Source organism: Choloepus didactylus, chromosome 5 (assembly GCF_015220235.1).
Source record: "Choloepus didactylus isolate mChoDid1 chromosome 5, mChoDid1.pri, whole genome shotgun sequence".
In the NCBI taxonomy this organism is placed as follows: Eukaryota; Metazoa; Chordata; class Mammalia; order Pilosa; family Megalonychidae; genus Choloepus; species Choloepus didactylus.
In genome coordinates this window covers 129249737-129265810 of record NC_051311.1, presented here as the reverse complement: position 1 = coordinate 129265810, position 16074 = coordinate 129249737, and the positions used below count along the sequence as shown (strand labels likewise).

Genomic DNA, 16074 nt, shown 5'->3' with positions numbered 1-16074 from the left:
AAAAGGAGTGTCTATTATAGCTCAACAGAGACTCACTAGATTTGGTCATAAGGGAGCCTTAGCTGAGTCTCCTGAAAGTTGATTTCAGCAGAACCTCATGAGATTTGGTACAAAGAAACCTCAGCTGAGTTTCATGAAAGTTGATTATCAACAGTGATTAGGCTCAATGACCTTCAATGGGTGTGCTCTGGTCACATGGTCTGCTGCATGCTCAAGTCTCCACCCTTTTCCCTAAGGGAGGGGTTGGGTGCCAACCCTTGGGCTGCCACAATCCACCCCCATGCAGCAGTCTGCATTGACCATAGGACAGACATTGTATGTATAACAGAACATTAGGAGCCCTCCCACACACAGCACAAAGTGATGCCACCAAGGCCAAGAAATGGAATTAAACCATTCTACTAATGATTGATAAGACTTGTGATTTTAGTCCTTCTTTTCCAGATTTTCTGATATGTTGAATTCTGTCAGCAGGGTATTCCACACAGTCCAGTTCACCAGGGTCACAGTCCAAGACAGGCCAGTGACACCCAACAGTAGCAGTTCAGCATTGAGACTTATCGTAAAAAATTCTTATCCAAATCAGTTACAGGCATGGTTTGACATAAGGCAAACTTCTCCTCTGGCTGTGGACCTATGAAACTCAGAACAAGTTATCCACTTCCAATATACAAAGGAGGGACAGTCATAGGATAAACATTCCCATTTACCTAGGGAGAAATTGGAGGGAAAACAGGGGTCATTGGACCCAAACAATTCCCAGAGACCTGCAGGGAAAACTCCATTATATTTCAAAGTGTAAAAGTCATTTATTTTCAAGTACTATATTTTTTTTCTCCCTTAATTTGCAGGGAGCTTTGTGGGGTTACATCCACTGTTAATGTAGGCAGAATGAGTATCCATAAAGTCATACATGTAGTTGCCTGAGGTATTAGGGGTCCTGGATTAATGATACAAATAACCTATGGCTTTTTTTTTTTTTTTTCACATAACACTCAAATTTTGAACAACACAAATACCCCATGTGCTTAGGATTCCCAACCAGAGCAGCTGCATCGGCAAGAACCACGGCCAATTGACCTTGTTTTCCCCACTTTCTAATGCTTGTTGCATAGGCAAGAGCACGTTATTTTCATTACCTCATTGTAGTTGTAACGTTGCCAGTCCTTTTACCTGAATCCGCAGCACTTGCATGGGTCCCACAGCTACTGTCTCAACAGGGTTCGGAGCAGCTGCTAGAGGTCATGAATTGGCTGGTGAGGACTGGGTATAACAGGTCCACTGCTGCAGGGATTGTTTGTCATCTTTTAGCTGCTTTTTAAAAAGCCCATTCATTCTTTAACATAAAACACAGTTACCTTGTGCTTGTGGCAGGCAGCCTAGATGTCTTCTCACATTTCTTTCCCTCATAAGGGGTGGCCAACAATGGTCCAATGCTTCTGCTTCTAAGTGACCATCCACACTATTAAGCCCCAGTACACTGCCCAATTGTCAGTACATCTTCTGGTTTTTGAACAATGACCATACGTGTAGTCCTTAATTCAGCCCATTGGCTGCTTTGCATAGTCCAGTTTCCCATGATATAGTGTCCATACTAGCTTGCAGGCTACTGCCATCCAGGTGGTGGGCTGCCCATGTGCTGATCCATCAGTATACTGGACAGACTCAGTAGACTGCCATATCTGTCAACAGTGGGCACAGAAACTCACCTCAGGGGGATCAGGAAGGAGAGGCAAATGTTTTTCCACATAAGAAACTGGTCCTAGAATATCATGTATTCCTGCACTAAAGGGTGTTGTTAACAACACTGTGTTGCAGCAGATAGGCTTTCCATTTTATCAGAGTGCTCAGCTGAGCATTCCTGGAGTGTGGTTTATTTGCTTTGTCTTGTATCCATCCCTGTATGGGGATGGCAGTGCACAATGATGCAGGACATCTTTGGGTTGGTCCTTCAACTTGCAGCAGGACATTATAGGCAGAGCATAGTTGTTTTTCTAATGGGCTATGTTGTAGTTCAGCCCCTTTCCAAAGCTGAGACTAAAAGCCAAGGGAAACTCATTTTGCCTGTTGCCTTTGCCACAAGCCCCACCCAAAGCCTGTATTGGTACTGGCCACATCCAATTCACAAGGCATATCTAGGTCCATCCCCCTTAAAGCTTGAGCCTGTGTGATGACTCATTTAGCCTTTTCAAAAGAAGCCTGCTGTGGAACATCCTATTCCCATGTTTTTCTTTCCTAACTAGGGCATACAAAGGTTTTAGAATCTGTGCTAAATGGAGTATAAATGATCTCCAATAACCCAACAAACCAAGGAAAGCCGTGAGCTGCTTAGGAGTATGTGGAGTAGGATAATTTTGTACTTTATTGACAACAGCAGAGGAAATAGTAAAGAGAGTGACCTCTGCTGGAGGTTTCCACATTTTTAAATCTTGAGATACCAAACCATGGCAAATATTGGGACTATTAAGATATCCTTGTGGTGTCACAGTAAATATCCACTGTTGTCCTTCCCAAATGAAGGTGAATGCAGGCTGGCTGGAGGGATCTAAAGAAATGCTTAAAAAGGCATTAGCAAGATCTAACTCAAAATGAAATTTGCCTAATTGAGCCCTTATGTCCTGTAGTTAGTTCTATATGTGGCCTCCAATCCCCAGTTTCCCTGTATATTGTTCTTATTTGGGGATCTCGACCTATCCTCTTTGCTAGGGAGAAGTGGGCCTCCCAGACCTCCATGGCTGGGGGCAGGGCGGGGGTGAAGGGCTCTTTATGTGGTATTAACTGTGTCTTTTGACCAGAACCCACATCCTCCTCTGGTGACTTGGTTTCAAGCTTAATAAACCACTGCTCCTTGGGCAGCTTGTTCCACAGTTTAATATGCATTTGGCTGCTGATCAATATCCTCAATTATAGCTCCAGCAGCTATGAGATCTCTCCACATTTATCTATGCAACACTCAGTTGAGACCATCATGTCCCCTCAGTATGCAACCCATAGCTCTGACTTCAGCTGTCCTTCACCTTAGGTGATCTGTCTCTCCCAGGTATGCAAGTGCCATCATTTGGGTAGCCTGTGAGATGGGCTGTCCTATAAGTGGACTTAGAATGGGCACCAAAGTCCCATACTACTGATTGGGAGCAGTATATAGAATTGTCTCATTAATTCCTGCAGAGTAATTTACACTATCTGATCCAATGGCACCTGGCATATAAACTGCATGCTTCATCCCTTGCCCCCTCAACATCTTGTAGTTCATCAATAATATTCCAATAGGGAGTTTGATGAGGCAAATCCTCCTCATGGGGCTAAACATCCTTACACTGGAATATAAGTCAATTAAGTAGCAAATTTGTTTCCATTTTATGGGCTAACAAATATATGCATTGACACAGAAAAGGATGGGTGGTGAGAGAGGACAGTTTACTAATCTTATGCCCAGAGAGCAGTTCGCTGTCTCCTCAGTATCCCACAATCACAGTAGCCAATTTGATAAAAGTTCTTTAGGTTTTTCCCTATACTGAATCCCAACTTCTTGTAATTCAGAAGTGGTAAAATTTCACATGTATTCTTTGCTCAACAGGTGTGGCTGGGGCTGAGGCTGTATCAGTGGCATCATCCCCATCCATCTTGGGACATGCTCTGACTTAATCTTATGTTGGACCAGAGGGTGAACAAATTTACACCTTTCATCATCCTTCTCCCAGTCAGACTGGAAATCCTCATCAACTGAAGAAAAATCCACTGGGTCCCAAGCTTTGGTATCTCAATCAGAGAAAGTTATAATACATCTTACTTGAACCTTAGGTACTTCCTCCCTCTTACCCTAGCATAACAACATGCTAATATTTCCAAATTTTCATCTACTTAGCATGGCCTCTCATTTAAAACATCTTTCAACTCTGCTTGGGTTAGCCCCATATCCCTCTCTAACTTAAGTTCCTCTTTCAGGGAGCAAACACCACTTTGGCTATCAAGGCCTCTTTGCAGCTGATCACAGTGCCTCCAAAAGAGGGCAAGCTACAGCTGCGGCAGCCTGGCAGCTTTCCTTTTTCTTATAAAACCCCAACTCTCCTGCAGCCTGTTGCAGGAGGGCTATTAGTCCAGCTGGGGAGTTATAAGCATCTCCATACTCCCTCGGTGGTCCTCATTCAACCTGAAGGGTAGCCACCCCACCCCACGTGGACACTTCAGGCCATACTGGGATCTCCCCAGGAAATTCTCCCTTCCCAATGTTCATGATTTCTGTGGCTGTTGGTTCTCTGGCCTCCTGGCTGACTCACCAAATGCTCCAGCCTGACTCAACCCCAAGACCAAAGAACACACCAAGCAAAAAGTTCCCCATAAATTTTAATAGGGACTTTCTTACAGGAGGATCTTTCCTAACGGTTGCCAGTTGGGAAAGGTCAATGATCTGCCCAAGCAAGAGGAAGAGGGCTGCCTTACATAACTCAGCAGAGCCTCTTGAGATTTGGTTACAAGGGAGCCTCAGCTGAGTCTTGAGAAAATTGGTTACCAACAGTGGTTAGACTCAGTGACCTTTGATGGCTGTGCTCTGGTCATGTGGGCTGCTGTGAACTCAAGTCTCCACCATTTTCCCTAAGGGAGGGTGTGGGTGCCAACCCCTGGGTTGCCATCTACAAATATTTGTCACCTGCTGTGTGCCATCTATTAAAAAAAGTACAGGGTATATAGCAGTGAGGAAACAGGCAAATTAATATTATAATAGAAGATAATTTTTATAGTGGAGATGATTTTTATAGTGGAGATTTTTATAGTGGAGAAAATAATTTAAAAAATATCAATTACCCTAGAGATACTCAATTTCAAGTTGATTAGTGCTATGGAGAAAAATAGAGGATATTTTGGAATTATACTATTGTCATATTTCTATTACATATTTTTCTTACTGTTTCTATCACTTCATAAATAATATATCATTACTGATGGTACACAATAGCATGCCATTTCTTTGTTTATATATTTGCCTAAACTTGTCTAATTTATCAATAACATTAAACACATCTATCATTCATATTAGTCATGTTGGTTTTTTCCATGAAAGTTTGATGTATATATATATATATATATATATATATATATATATATATATGTATGTGTGTATATATATATATATAGTGCCTTTCCACAGAAACTTTAATTGCATGGCCTTTAGGAAAGTTGATATTTCATATTTCATACTCTTCAATCCATGTATGGATATTCATCAGTATTTCTCAAATAAAATGCCTGTGCATCAATCTACATTTTTACTGTGCTAGAAACAATACTGCCTTCACTTCTATACTTATAGTGAAGTAAAGCAAAATTTCTAAGTGGAAACAAACTTTACAAAGTTACTAGGCCTGATATATGAACATAAATGGCCATATATTTGTGTTAAAAGAATATGATAAATAAATTTTCTTTGGCTTTGAGACAGATTATGTGTGTTTTGCGCATATGTGTTTATGCATGCACATGTGTGACATTTTAATACATTTCCCAACAATTCAGCTTAGTATTTACTTCATGTTAAACATTAATATTGATATGATAAACATTTATTTATTTCAAATAACTTTTAAAGTAGAGAGGAGTTTCTATGAAACCAAGTACTGAATCTGGGACTTATAAGTAGGCTTCTGATGGCTACCCTGCTGATCTTTCTTCTACTCATCATTCCCTTGTGCTATCCATTCCTCTTGGTTCTTTTGCTTTCTCTTTCTCCAGATAGGAAAAATCAAAGCCCTGCCAACCTTTCAGTAACTCTCAGTTGTCCACATTATTCTAGAATTAGTTCAGTCAATTCAGCCAAACAGCTGGTCAATTCAGTCACACCATGAGTTTAAAAAATGTCTATTCTAACTCTATTGACTTGTTACATAAGATGAAATTGTCAATATGACAACTCAGAATAAATAAATTTGGTCTGACTCAATCTGAGTTTGAGGCCATTAGGAGCAAAGATCTGTTACCACCAGGACCTCCAGTGCCAGCCTCTTGCTCATTATCCTGTTCTGGCCCATCCTGGTTTACCACCATTACATTGTGTTGTAACTGAGGGATTCTTTACTCCTATTCTTTTTATTAAATTGTCTCAGATTTTAAACAGAGGTAAGGATAGGACTATAGGACTTATGCAAATCTTAAAATCAAAGCTTCTTAGAGAATTAAAGCATGAGAAGAACTCTGCACTCATCTCTTCCATTTTTAAAACTGTGATCATCAGATTTCTAGCATTCTTTCAGAGTGGTATAGGAAACTGATAATTTTGTGTGTATGGCCAAGGTGGATGGGAGTGGGAAGTAGCAGCATGGCTGAAAGGATGCAGGAAGGACTCTATTTTCTGTATCCCTTGAGGTGCATCAACCTCTGCTCCAATGCAAACAGGCACATTTCATGTGTTTGGTTTCATCGATTTCCTATGGTAGAGTTCCACATGAGAATACTGATTTAGTTCAAATCTGTCATTTTACAGATCAGATATTTAGAGGATGTGATTTCTGAAGGCAATGCTGCTAGTTAATGGTCAAACTACCCTTCCAATGCTCACTCACCCTATCTTTGAACCAAATCACAAGAACTTTCTGGTACAGGAAGTGCTTTCTAAATAGGAAGAACAGAGGAAGACCTAAGTTCAGCCTATGGATTTGTGTGTTGGCTGCAGTGTCAGAAATCACTCTCACAACCTGTTCAATTTTTTTAAGGAGTCTAAATACTCATTCTCCCTTGCATTATGTAAATGTTGGTCATGTACATGCCATGTGCCAGGCATTGTGCTAGTTTTGAGGACATAAATGTGAGTAAATAATGGACATATTCTCTACTCTTCTAGAGCTTACATTTCATTGGTAAATGAAAATATATGTTTATGCACTTTAGGATATAAAATATAAACTTTAAGTTGAAACATTAAAAATAGCTACTGCTTACTGAAAACTAGGGCTATGTGTGTGTGTGTGTGTGTGTGTGTGTGCGTGTGTGTGTATCCAAGACCATTCTGCCAGATAGTTATTCTTTTTTTTTCCATTTTGAGGCAAAGATATTGAGACACTTAGAGGATTAAATGGCTCATGCAAGATCACACAACTAATTAAATGCCGAGTCCACGACTGAAATTCAGTCCAGTTCTAAACTCTCAGCTGGGTGTAAGGGATTTTATATCTTCAAGAATCCCTAATAAAATTCTTAGGAGGATAGCATTTTTATCTTATTAATTGACATATTGGGGAAGGATGGGGGAAAGGAAAAGGATTACAGGGTTATGCATCTGGATTTGAAAATTAAAGAAGAAAATAAAAATTTTAGAAGCATGTACCATTTTACTTAATTCATATTTTTAACAGAAAATCATGTCTTAAAAAGCCAGGGTCTTATTCACAACTAAATGTCTTCTGAATATGGCAAATAAGTAGTATATGTAAATTTTTAATGAGCCAAGCCCCTAATTTCCACTTTTAGAAATTAAATATTCATGCAAAAGCTGTGATGCACAAGTGAAATTAAATACCCTAGGGATGTTGTACACATTTGGAAGCCGTAGTTAAATCATAGTCTTTTGAACACACTGACACTTGTATTTCCCTCTGGCATCAGTTCTTGGTGTTCAATATTCTTAATAGGAAATTATGGATGAATTAGTTAAACCTATATCCCTAGGCTCCTAAAACTGTTCCCAAGAGTATAAAGAAAGATAGTCTAGCAGGAAGCCAGAAAGGAAAAAAAAATGTTTTAAGGACTAATGAAGTGGTTTTCTAATTTGATTTTTTACCTTAATCTGAGAACAGCTTACTATAATGTTTAGGTTAAGTGCTGGGACCTTACTTTCTAAATTTTTTTAATAACTTCATTTTTATAAATCATCTCATATGACTTCCATTTCTTAATTATGGTGATTGTTCAAATTTGTTTTTAATATATATTTTTTTCATATAAAATGTTATTACTAGTGGTATATTACTTATTATGTACAGTTATACTTTTTAATACTATATTTCATTAAATTTAAAATATTAAATATTTTAATAAAAAAAGATTGTTTTATGTACCACTAAGAAATAAAAAACACTACTGCTTAAACTATAACCCAATGCTTTGTCACTTAGCATTTTTATATTATCCTTAAAGAAAAAACTTTTAGATGCTAATATTTAAACATGATTTTTTAATAATATATTTTTATGCCTATATGAAGAGGTAAATAAAAGAAAAATAGTTTGTTGAAGGTATTTCTAAAACTTCTTCTCACTGTTTGTTTTTCCTGATTCATTTTTCAACTCAGGCTCATTGATGTCCAGAGTTTTCTCCAATATCATCTTCTCTGCCATGAAGAGCAATGGTGATGCAGCATTTCTTAAAATAGTGGAATTTCTTCTAAGCCAAACAGCACACATTGTACAGATGTTAATGCTAGTACTTCCTATTTCTTATCAGAAATTGTCAGCAAATTGTTTTCCAACAAATTATGAGTATCTTGCTCTCTTAGTGCATAGTCTTTGCATAAGATTATGCTGTAATTATCTATATGACAATTCAAAGTTTCTTCATTGATATCAAATTAGCACCCTATATTTCTGTTCCTGTGACTTACTACATATACTGTAATTTTCTGAACAAATTATTGTATATAATCTTTATGTTGACATTTAAATGTCAGTTAAATTCAATTTATATAGTATCAAGAGTCCCATAATTCATCTTAAATGCCATCAGTATTGTCAGCTGAGTAATAACAAACTAAACTGCAAGGCAACAAAGGTGTGTATTTGGGGTCTTAGAATTGCAATTAGGGGAGAACAGCACAGATTCCCACAGCAACCCAAATAGTGTCCCATCTTGGAAATTACAGACAAAGGTTTTTAAAAAAAAAAATGATTAGATAAGTTATTTTTGGTTGGTGGAAATTTGGGGTACTCCAGTTGTCCTTCAGTTTAGGTAACTTACTGAGTTCTTTATCTTGTTGCTTGCTTATGGTATCCAGGTGTCCTTAGGGTTTTGAGGAACATTGTTGCCTGTTGGCAGTTTGTGATATCTGGCTGAGATTTGCTAAGAGTAACCTCCAGAATGACAACCTGACTCCATTTTAAATCTCTAGGCCACAGTAACTCTATTTTGTTTTATTTCTTTTTACGATATGAACAACTTGAACCAAATTCATGTATGTGGTGACCATGACAGCAATTGTAAGACATCAGAGATTTGATAGATTGTTTCAGACATGCAAAAAGTGGGTAGGTGGGGAAGATTGCATCTCAGAATCAAACAAGTAAGTTAATGGAGCAGTATATTTTTAAGTAGACTTTAATTAAATAACAGATTCATATGTGAAATAGGATTATTTAAATAATCTCTGGCAATGATAAAGAATAAAGTTCTTGATACCCCTAAATTAACTTGCAAAAACAAGTATGAAATTCAGTGTAATAATGAACCACCTTCATTTGTAAAATAACTGTGCTAATGCCTGCCCATTCAAAGGTTTTGTGAGTGTTGTGGATAATTGTTATGGCCCAAGAGGGCTTTTGTAGCCGAAGGACTAAAGAAAGCAGAAGACACGTTCTGAGACATGCGCTTTTATTTTTTACCTGCAGCGTGGGAAGTCAGTTATGTTGCCCTGAATTCAGGAGTTGCTCTGAATGGCAGCAAGTTCAGAGCTCAGCGTAAGATACTCTGCAAAAGCAGGGGGTGCCAGGGAGTGGTTTATAAGGGTTAGGACAAAGACATTCTAATGGGTGTGAAAGGAGTGGGGATCTTGTGATGTAGGGGGGGATCAGTTGTAGTCAACAGGGAAGAGGGGAGGATTATAGATTATCTTGTAGATAATAGTATCTCAGGGAGTTTCAGGGAGGGGGAGTTTCAGGAGGGAGACAAGCTGTAGATTATATTTACTGCTGGAGGCCTGATTTTACAAGGAGAGTAGGTAAAACCTTAATTGTCCTATGTCAAGCAAGCTGCTGTGTGCAGTCTTCAAGGCACTTGGAGAAGGCCCTGGGTCCTGGGCTCCCAAAATCCACCCCCATGCAGCAATGTATGTTGACCATAGGATGGACATTGCATCCATAATTCACAACAATACAGTGAATAACAGCAGAGTACAAGTAAACCAGTACATATGGACAGTAATCCTATTAAAAAGTGGCACCATGGCCAAGTTAAGGAATTAAACAATTTGGACAAAGGATCATCAGATAAATGTTCAATATTTTGTATATGATCTTGCATGGATTAAGAGCTTGTGTTACATTTCTGGGAATTGTCAGGTATATAAACACAACCTTGAATATTAATTAGAGCACAAGTACACTTAGGGCTAAAATAGCTAAAGGATAAAACTACCAGACAGTCTGCTTTATTCTATGTCTTGTTTTTACCATTTCCTAACTTTGACCACAGAAATAAATTTCTCTTTCTGCAAACTTTCTGCAACTTTCTATATTCATTCAGGTTTTGTACTATATTTTCTCTTTTTCTTTATTCTGAAATAACCAGTCATTTAGGACAAAATTACTTTCCTTTTCCTTTTAATATAAAGCATCCTTTATATTTCCTATACTTAATTTACCAAAATAATTTTGGAAACTATTTTCAAGCAAACATTTTACAGCATACAATTACCACTAAAATTAAAACTTGTTTGAATAATGCTAAATACTTAAAACAGTTTAGTTAATGCATTATTGAAATAGTAATATATAATTTTTAACAAGAATTAATTATACATGTAGGTATTAAACTGGTGGTTTTAAATACTATATGTTTTTTCTCCCCCTGCAGTGGGAGGGAGCCCTTCAAGGTCAGATCTAAAGTCCATTTGGTGCATAATGAATATTTACAAAGTTATTCATACAGTTCCCCCGGAGATGGGGTTCCCAGATGGGAAATACAAATAACCTTTGTCATCCCATGTAATTCTAATACCCCATGAGCTTAGGATTCTCTAGTTCTGGCTGCGTGGGCCAGAACTAGAGCCAATTGACCTTATTTTCACCAATCTCTAGTGTTCGTGGCACAGGCAAGAGTAGATTACTATCACTGTCTCACTGCAGCTTGAAGGCAGCTGGCCCCCCTTATTTGAATTTGTAAGGCTTGCATGGGCCCCACAGTTACCATTTCCATAGGAGTGGGAGCCACTCCTTTGGGTCTGGAGTTAATGAGTTAATGCTGGTACAGTCCTCGAGTCCATTGTTGTAAGGAGTTTCTATCATCCTTTAAGTGTTCCTTTAAAAGGTCATTCATTCTTTCAATTAACCCAACTGCTGTGGGATTATAGGGCAAGTGAAACATCCAAAGGACATTATGTTCTATAGCCCAGGCCTGGGTTAATTGCCTGGTGAAGGGGGTCCCTCTATCACTGTCCACATGTGTGGGGACCCCAAAAAAGACACTTAATTTTTCTAAGCTATGTATGGTAGCTCGTTAGGTGGCCTTGTCCACTGGGAAGGCCAGCAGCAGTCCCGTAGTCATATCTATGGTGGTGAAGGCATATTTTGCCCCTTTGGAGAGAGGAAGAGGGCCAACGTAGTCTACTTGCCACCTGGTGATAGGTATCTGGTCTCGGCCAATGTGCCCAAGTTGGTGAGGAAGAATTCTGGGCCATTGAGGTGAGCAGGAGGGGCTAGTGTCCACTACTCTTTTTTGCTCTTGTTGGGTGACAGGCAGCTGAAACTGCTGCACCAGCTTCCACAGGGTCTGGTACCCTCAGGGCCCAGTTTTCCAATGCAACCATTCAGTCATCTCATGCATTATTGGTGTTAGGCATCCACTTCTACATTACCTGGCAATGAGTTAACATTATGGGCAAAAATATGGAAAGTAGTTACCTCACATTTTTGGCAGGCCATCCAGATATCTTCCCACAGTTCCTTCCCCCATGGGGGTGGTTGACCACCATCCATTGCTCCTGCTTCTACATGGCCATCTATACAGCCTGCAGCTCAGCCCACTGGAAAATTTCATGCATCTCTACACTCAAAGGGCTGATGTCAAAAATACTGCATTGTAGGAGGTAGGCTTTCTATTTTGTTAGCATGCTCATGTGAGCACACCCCAAATGGGGCTTGTTTATAGTGTCCCATATCCACCTCTGTATGTGTATGGTCATCCATAAGGTCACTGGGCACCTTTGAGTTAGACCTTCAACTTGTAACAGAGCATTATAAGCTGTGAATAATTGCTTTTCCAAAGGGCTATATCTGAGTTCTGCGCCCTTCCAAAGTTGAGACCAGAATATAATAGTTACACATTTAGCCTGTTACCTTTGCCACAGACCCCACCCAAAGCCACTATTGGCACTGGCCACATCCAATTCACAGGATATATCAGGGTCCATCCTCCTTAAAGCCTGTGCTTACACAGTAGTTCACTTAGCTTTTATAAACACAGCCTGCCTTGGAGAACCCCATTCCCATGCTTTTCCTTTTCTAATTAGGGTGTTCAAAGATTTTAAAATTTGTAACCAAGAAAAGCTATTAATTGTTTAGAAGTTAGCAGTGTAGGGTAACTTTGTATTTTAACAACAGCTGAAGGAATAGCTTTAGTTTTACCCAACCAAACAATACCCAAGAACTTGATAGAATTTCCAGGCCCTTGTAATTTGCTTTTATTTATCACCCATCCTTGGCTTTCAAGGTGGGTCATCACTGTGCTAGTGGTGCTTTCTAGTTCTGGAAAAGAATTACTGGTTAGCATGATATCATCATTATAGTGAAAAATACGAGGAGTCCTTTTCTTTAAGTCTTGTGCCACCAGTCTATGGCAGATGGTGGGACTATGGAAGCACATAGTCCTTATGAAAGCACAGCAAATGTCCATTGTTGTTTTTCTCACATGAAGGTGGATACATGCTGGTTGGAGGTATCTAAAATACTAAAATAAGCTTTAGCAAGTTTTAACACAAAATGAAATTGGCTTGAGTACTCATATCCTGCAACAAGGTAGCTATATTTGGCACAATGACAAAGAAAGGAGGAATTACTAAATTAAGTTCAATATAATTAATAGTCATTTGCCAGATACCAATAGTTTTTTTCATTGGCCAGACAGGGCTATTAAATGGCCCTAGTAGTTTATACAGATATATTGCCATGATACATCTGGGGGAAGGCACCTTTTGTTGGACCAGAGGACATGCATGCTTACTTTCCTGAGTTTTAATTTCCCATTCAGACAGGGGCTCATCATCTTTTGATGAGGAATCAATAGGGTCCCACACTTTAGGGTCCCAGTCAGGGGAAGCTATGGTATGCCTAACTTGCCCTTTGGATAGCTTATGCCCTCTTACTCTAATGTATTGGCATGGCAGTATTTCTAAACTTTTATCCAGAGTGTCTTTCAATTCTGCTTGGGTCAATTGCATATCCCTTTCTAACTTCAGTTCTTCTTCTAAGCGGCAGACTGCCACATCGACCATTAAGGCCTTTTCTGTAGCTGCACACACAGCCTCCAAGAATGGCCAGGCTACTGCTACAGCATCCTGGAGGCTTTCCTTTTTCTTCTGAAATCCTGTTAGTCCTGCAGCCTGATATAGGAGAGCAATTAGTCCAGCTGTGGAGTTATACGCATCCCCATACTCCCTCAGTGGACCCCATTCTTCTAGGAGGATAGTCATCCCTCCCCACATGGACATCCATTTGTTTAGGGGGTAGGCACCCCTCCCCACATAGACATCACAGGCCACCCTGGTATCCCACCTAGGAACTTTCCCTTTCCTTTCCCCAAGTTCATGTCGTCATTGCTTGGGATTTCTTTAGTCTCCTGGCTGGCTTGCCAATTGTCACAGCCCAAGAGGGCTTTTGTAGCCAAAGGACTAAAGAAAGCACAAGACACGGTCAGAGACATGAGCTTTTATTTTGGGGCTTACATACAGGGTGGGAAGTCAGTCACATTGCCCTGAATTCAGGAGCTACTCTGAATGGTGGTGAGTTCAGAGGTCAATGTGAAGATACTCCGCAAAATCAGGGGGTGCCAGGGAGTGGTTTATAAGGGTTAGGACAAAAACATTCAAATGGGTATGAAAGGAGCAGGGGTCTTGTGACTCCACAGGGAAAAGGGGAGGAGTATAGATTATCTTGTAGATAACAGTACCTCAGGGAGTTTCAGGGAGGGGGAGTTGCAGGAGGGAGGCAAGCTATAGATTACATTTACTGCTGGAGGCCTGATTTCACAAGGAGAGAAGGTAAAACCTTAACTGTCCTAGATCAAGCAAGCTTCTGTGTGCAGTCTTCAAGGCACTTGGGAAAGGCCTAGGGCCCAGGGCTCCCACAAACATTGACCTTGATTTGGCCAATAGAAACAAGGTCATCCTCTTCCAGTAATAAAAAAATATTTTAAAAATTATCTACTAAAAAATATTTTAGTAAACAAATTTATTATTAATATAATAAATAAATAAAACTTTAATTTTACTATCACAATTTAGACACTCTATATCCTCAAATTTATTCTGATTCTGATCGAAAGAAGTACCCTATTCAAAGGAGAGTCAGAGAGCTTAAAGCAACTTGGCAGACTCAAGTTTTGACTCTTACCTGTAACTCCTTGGAATTTTGTGATGCTTTTGGCTGTGGCCTAGTGTATGTGGGGAGCAGTGTTGAACACAGTTGTTCATTCTGTCACATGAGTTTCACATTTCAAGATGGATTCAGAAAATCCTTCCTCCCCATCCCCCCAAAGCTCATACTATATTTAGTGGTTCTTGCTTGTTTGCTCAAACTATACATGTATTTCATAAATTAATTATTTTTTCTTAATTTGAAACACACATTTGAAATAATTTGACTGACTTTCTCAAGTGATTGCATTTTAACATGATGGCAAGAAAAACATGGACAGAAAAATAAATTGATAATTATAAACTTAGTTCTGCTTTCCTGAATGGAAAATAGATTATGAAGTGTTTTAGGAAGGTATTTGCAACATGAGATGAGTTCAGGCATCTAGTCATGCAACCTAAAATATGGTTATCCCAAGCAGGGAAATAATTTGGCACCTTTTCAATACCACTGTGGGGGGAAATGCTTATCATTCACCAAATTCTATTCTATTCACCATGTGGTGGCTGGCAACATGGTTTACCAACATATCCCAGTCTCCACTGATATTATGGGTGACCATGTGATAAAAGTGTCATCAGTGGGATGTGAATAGAAGTCTTGGACTTCTGGGCCTTTAAGACATTAGGTGCATCTCTTCTACTCCCTCTTTCCTACTCACAGCTGGAAACTGGGCATGGCAGCCACCCAGCTTCCACCATCCCATGATGACCATGTTTTAAAAGGGTTTATAACAAAAGAAAACAGAAGTGGAGTATGCAACAGATAATTTATGTAAACTACAAAGCCTAAAATATTTACTATATGGCCCTTTTAAGGAAGTATTTGATGACATATGATAGCAGATGAACAATTTGGTTGGAATCTGGGCTTCTGACTAACTACAGAACTCCCCTATCAGTCTAGACACTCTATAACATGAAATATAAATAAAGTGAGGGTGAAATAAAATTACTGAATTATTTGGTCTCTTTTTTGACAGTTTGTCTTATCCTAAAGAATATTTATTTCATAAACTATTTTAACTTATTTTTAATAATATTAAAATTAACATTATTTAATATTAAAATTAATTTTATTTTTAATAATAATTAAATATTACTGAAAGAAGTTACTTTGTTTCTTTTGGCCAAATCAAAGTCAATGTTAATTTAAAAAATCTTCAGGATATTTCCCATTCTTCCTTAGATATTCTTTTTTTTTTTCAGTTTTATTTGTGATTTTCCAAAGCACATAACTTCTTAATAGGCATTGTAAAGTATCTAAAAATTATATTAAGTAAAGAACACTTTCCAGGTGAATAATAATGTACAGCACTATGTTCAGTTTTAAAATTCCAACTTAGATAGATTTTTTTGTGTATGCATCCTAAAAATATTCAAGTCAGTTCAGTCCTTGGAAAAAATACTGCTTATTTCCGTATTTTACATATATCCAGTTTATTCCTAGGTTTTGTTTTCCTGTTTAGATCACAGTCCCTGAGAACCAACTGGTGGCTCCGTCTTTTCATTTGGCTCTTTAGGCATGT

General features: G+C 38.8%; 1 protein-coding gene across 1 annotated transcript in view; it reads right to left on the bottom strand.

Annotated features, from left to right (window-relative positions):
* LOC119535437 (RWD domain-containing protein 4-like) overlaps positions 1 to 13603 on the bottom strand; it is a 46943-nt gene extending 33340 nt beyond the window's left edge. Inside the window, exon 1 of the mRNA XM_037837791.1 lies at positions 13365 to 13603. Coding sequence (XP_037693719.1) covers positions 13365 to 13603 — 239 coding nt within the window. The remainder of the gene's footprint in view (positions 1 to 13364) is intronic.
* Between the last annotated feature and the right edge of the window lie 2471 nt (positions 13604 to 16074).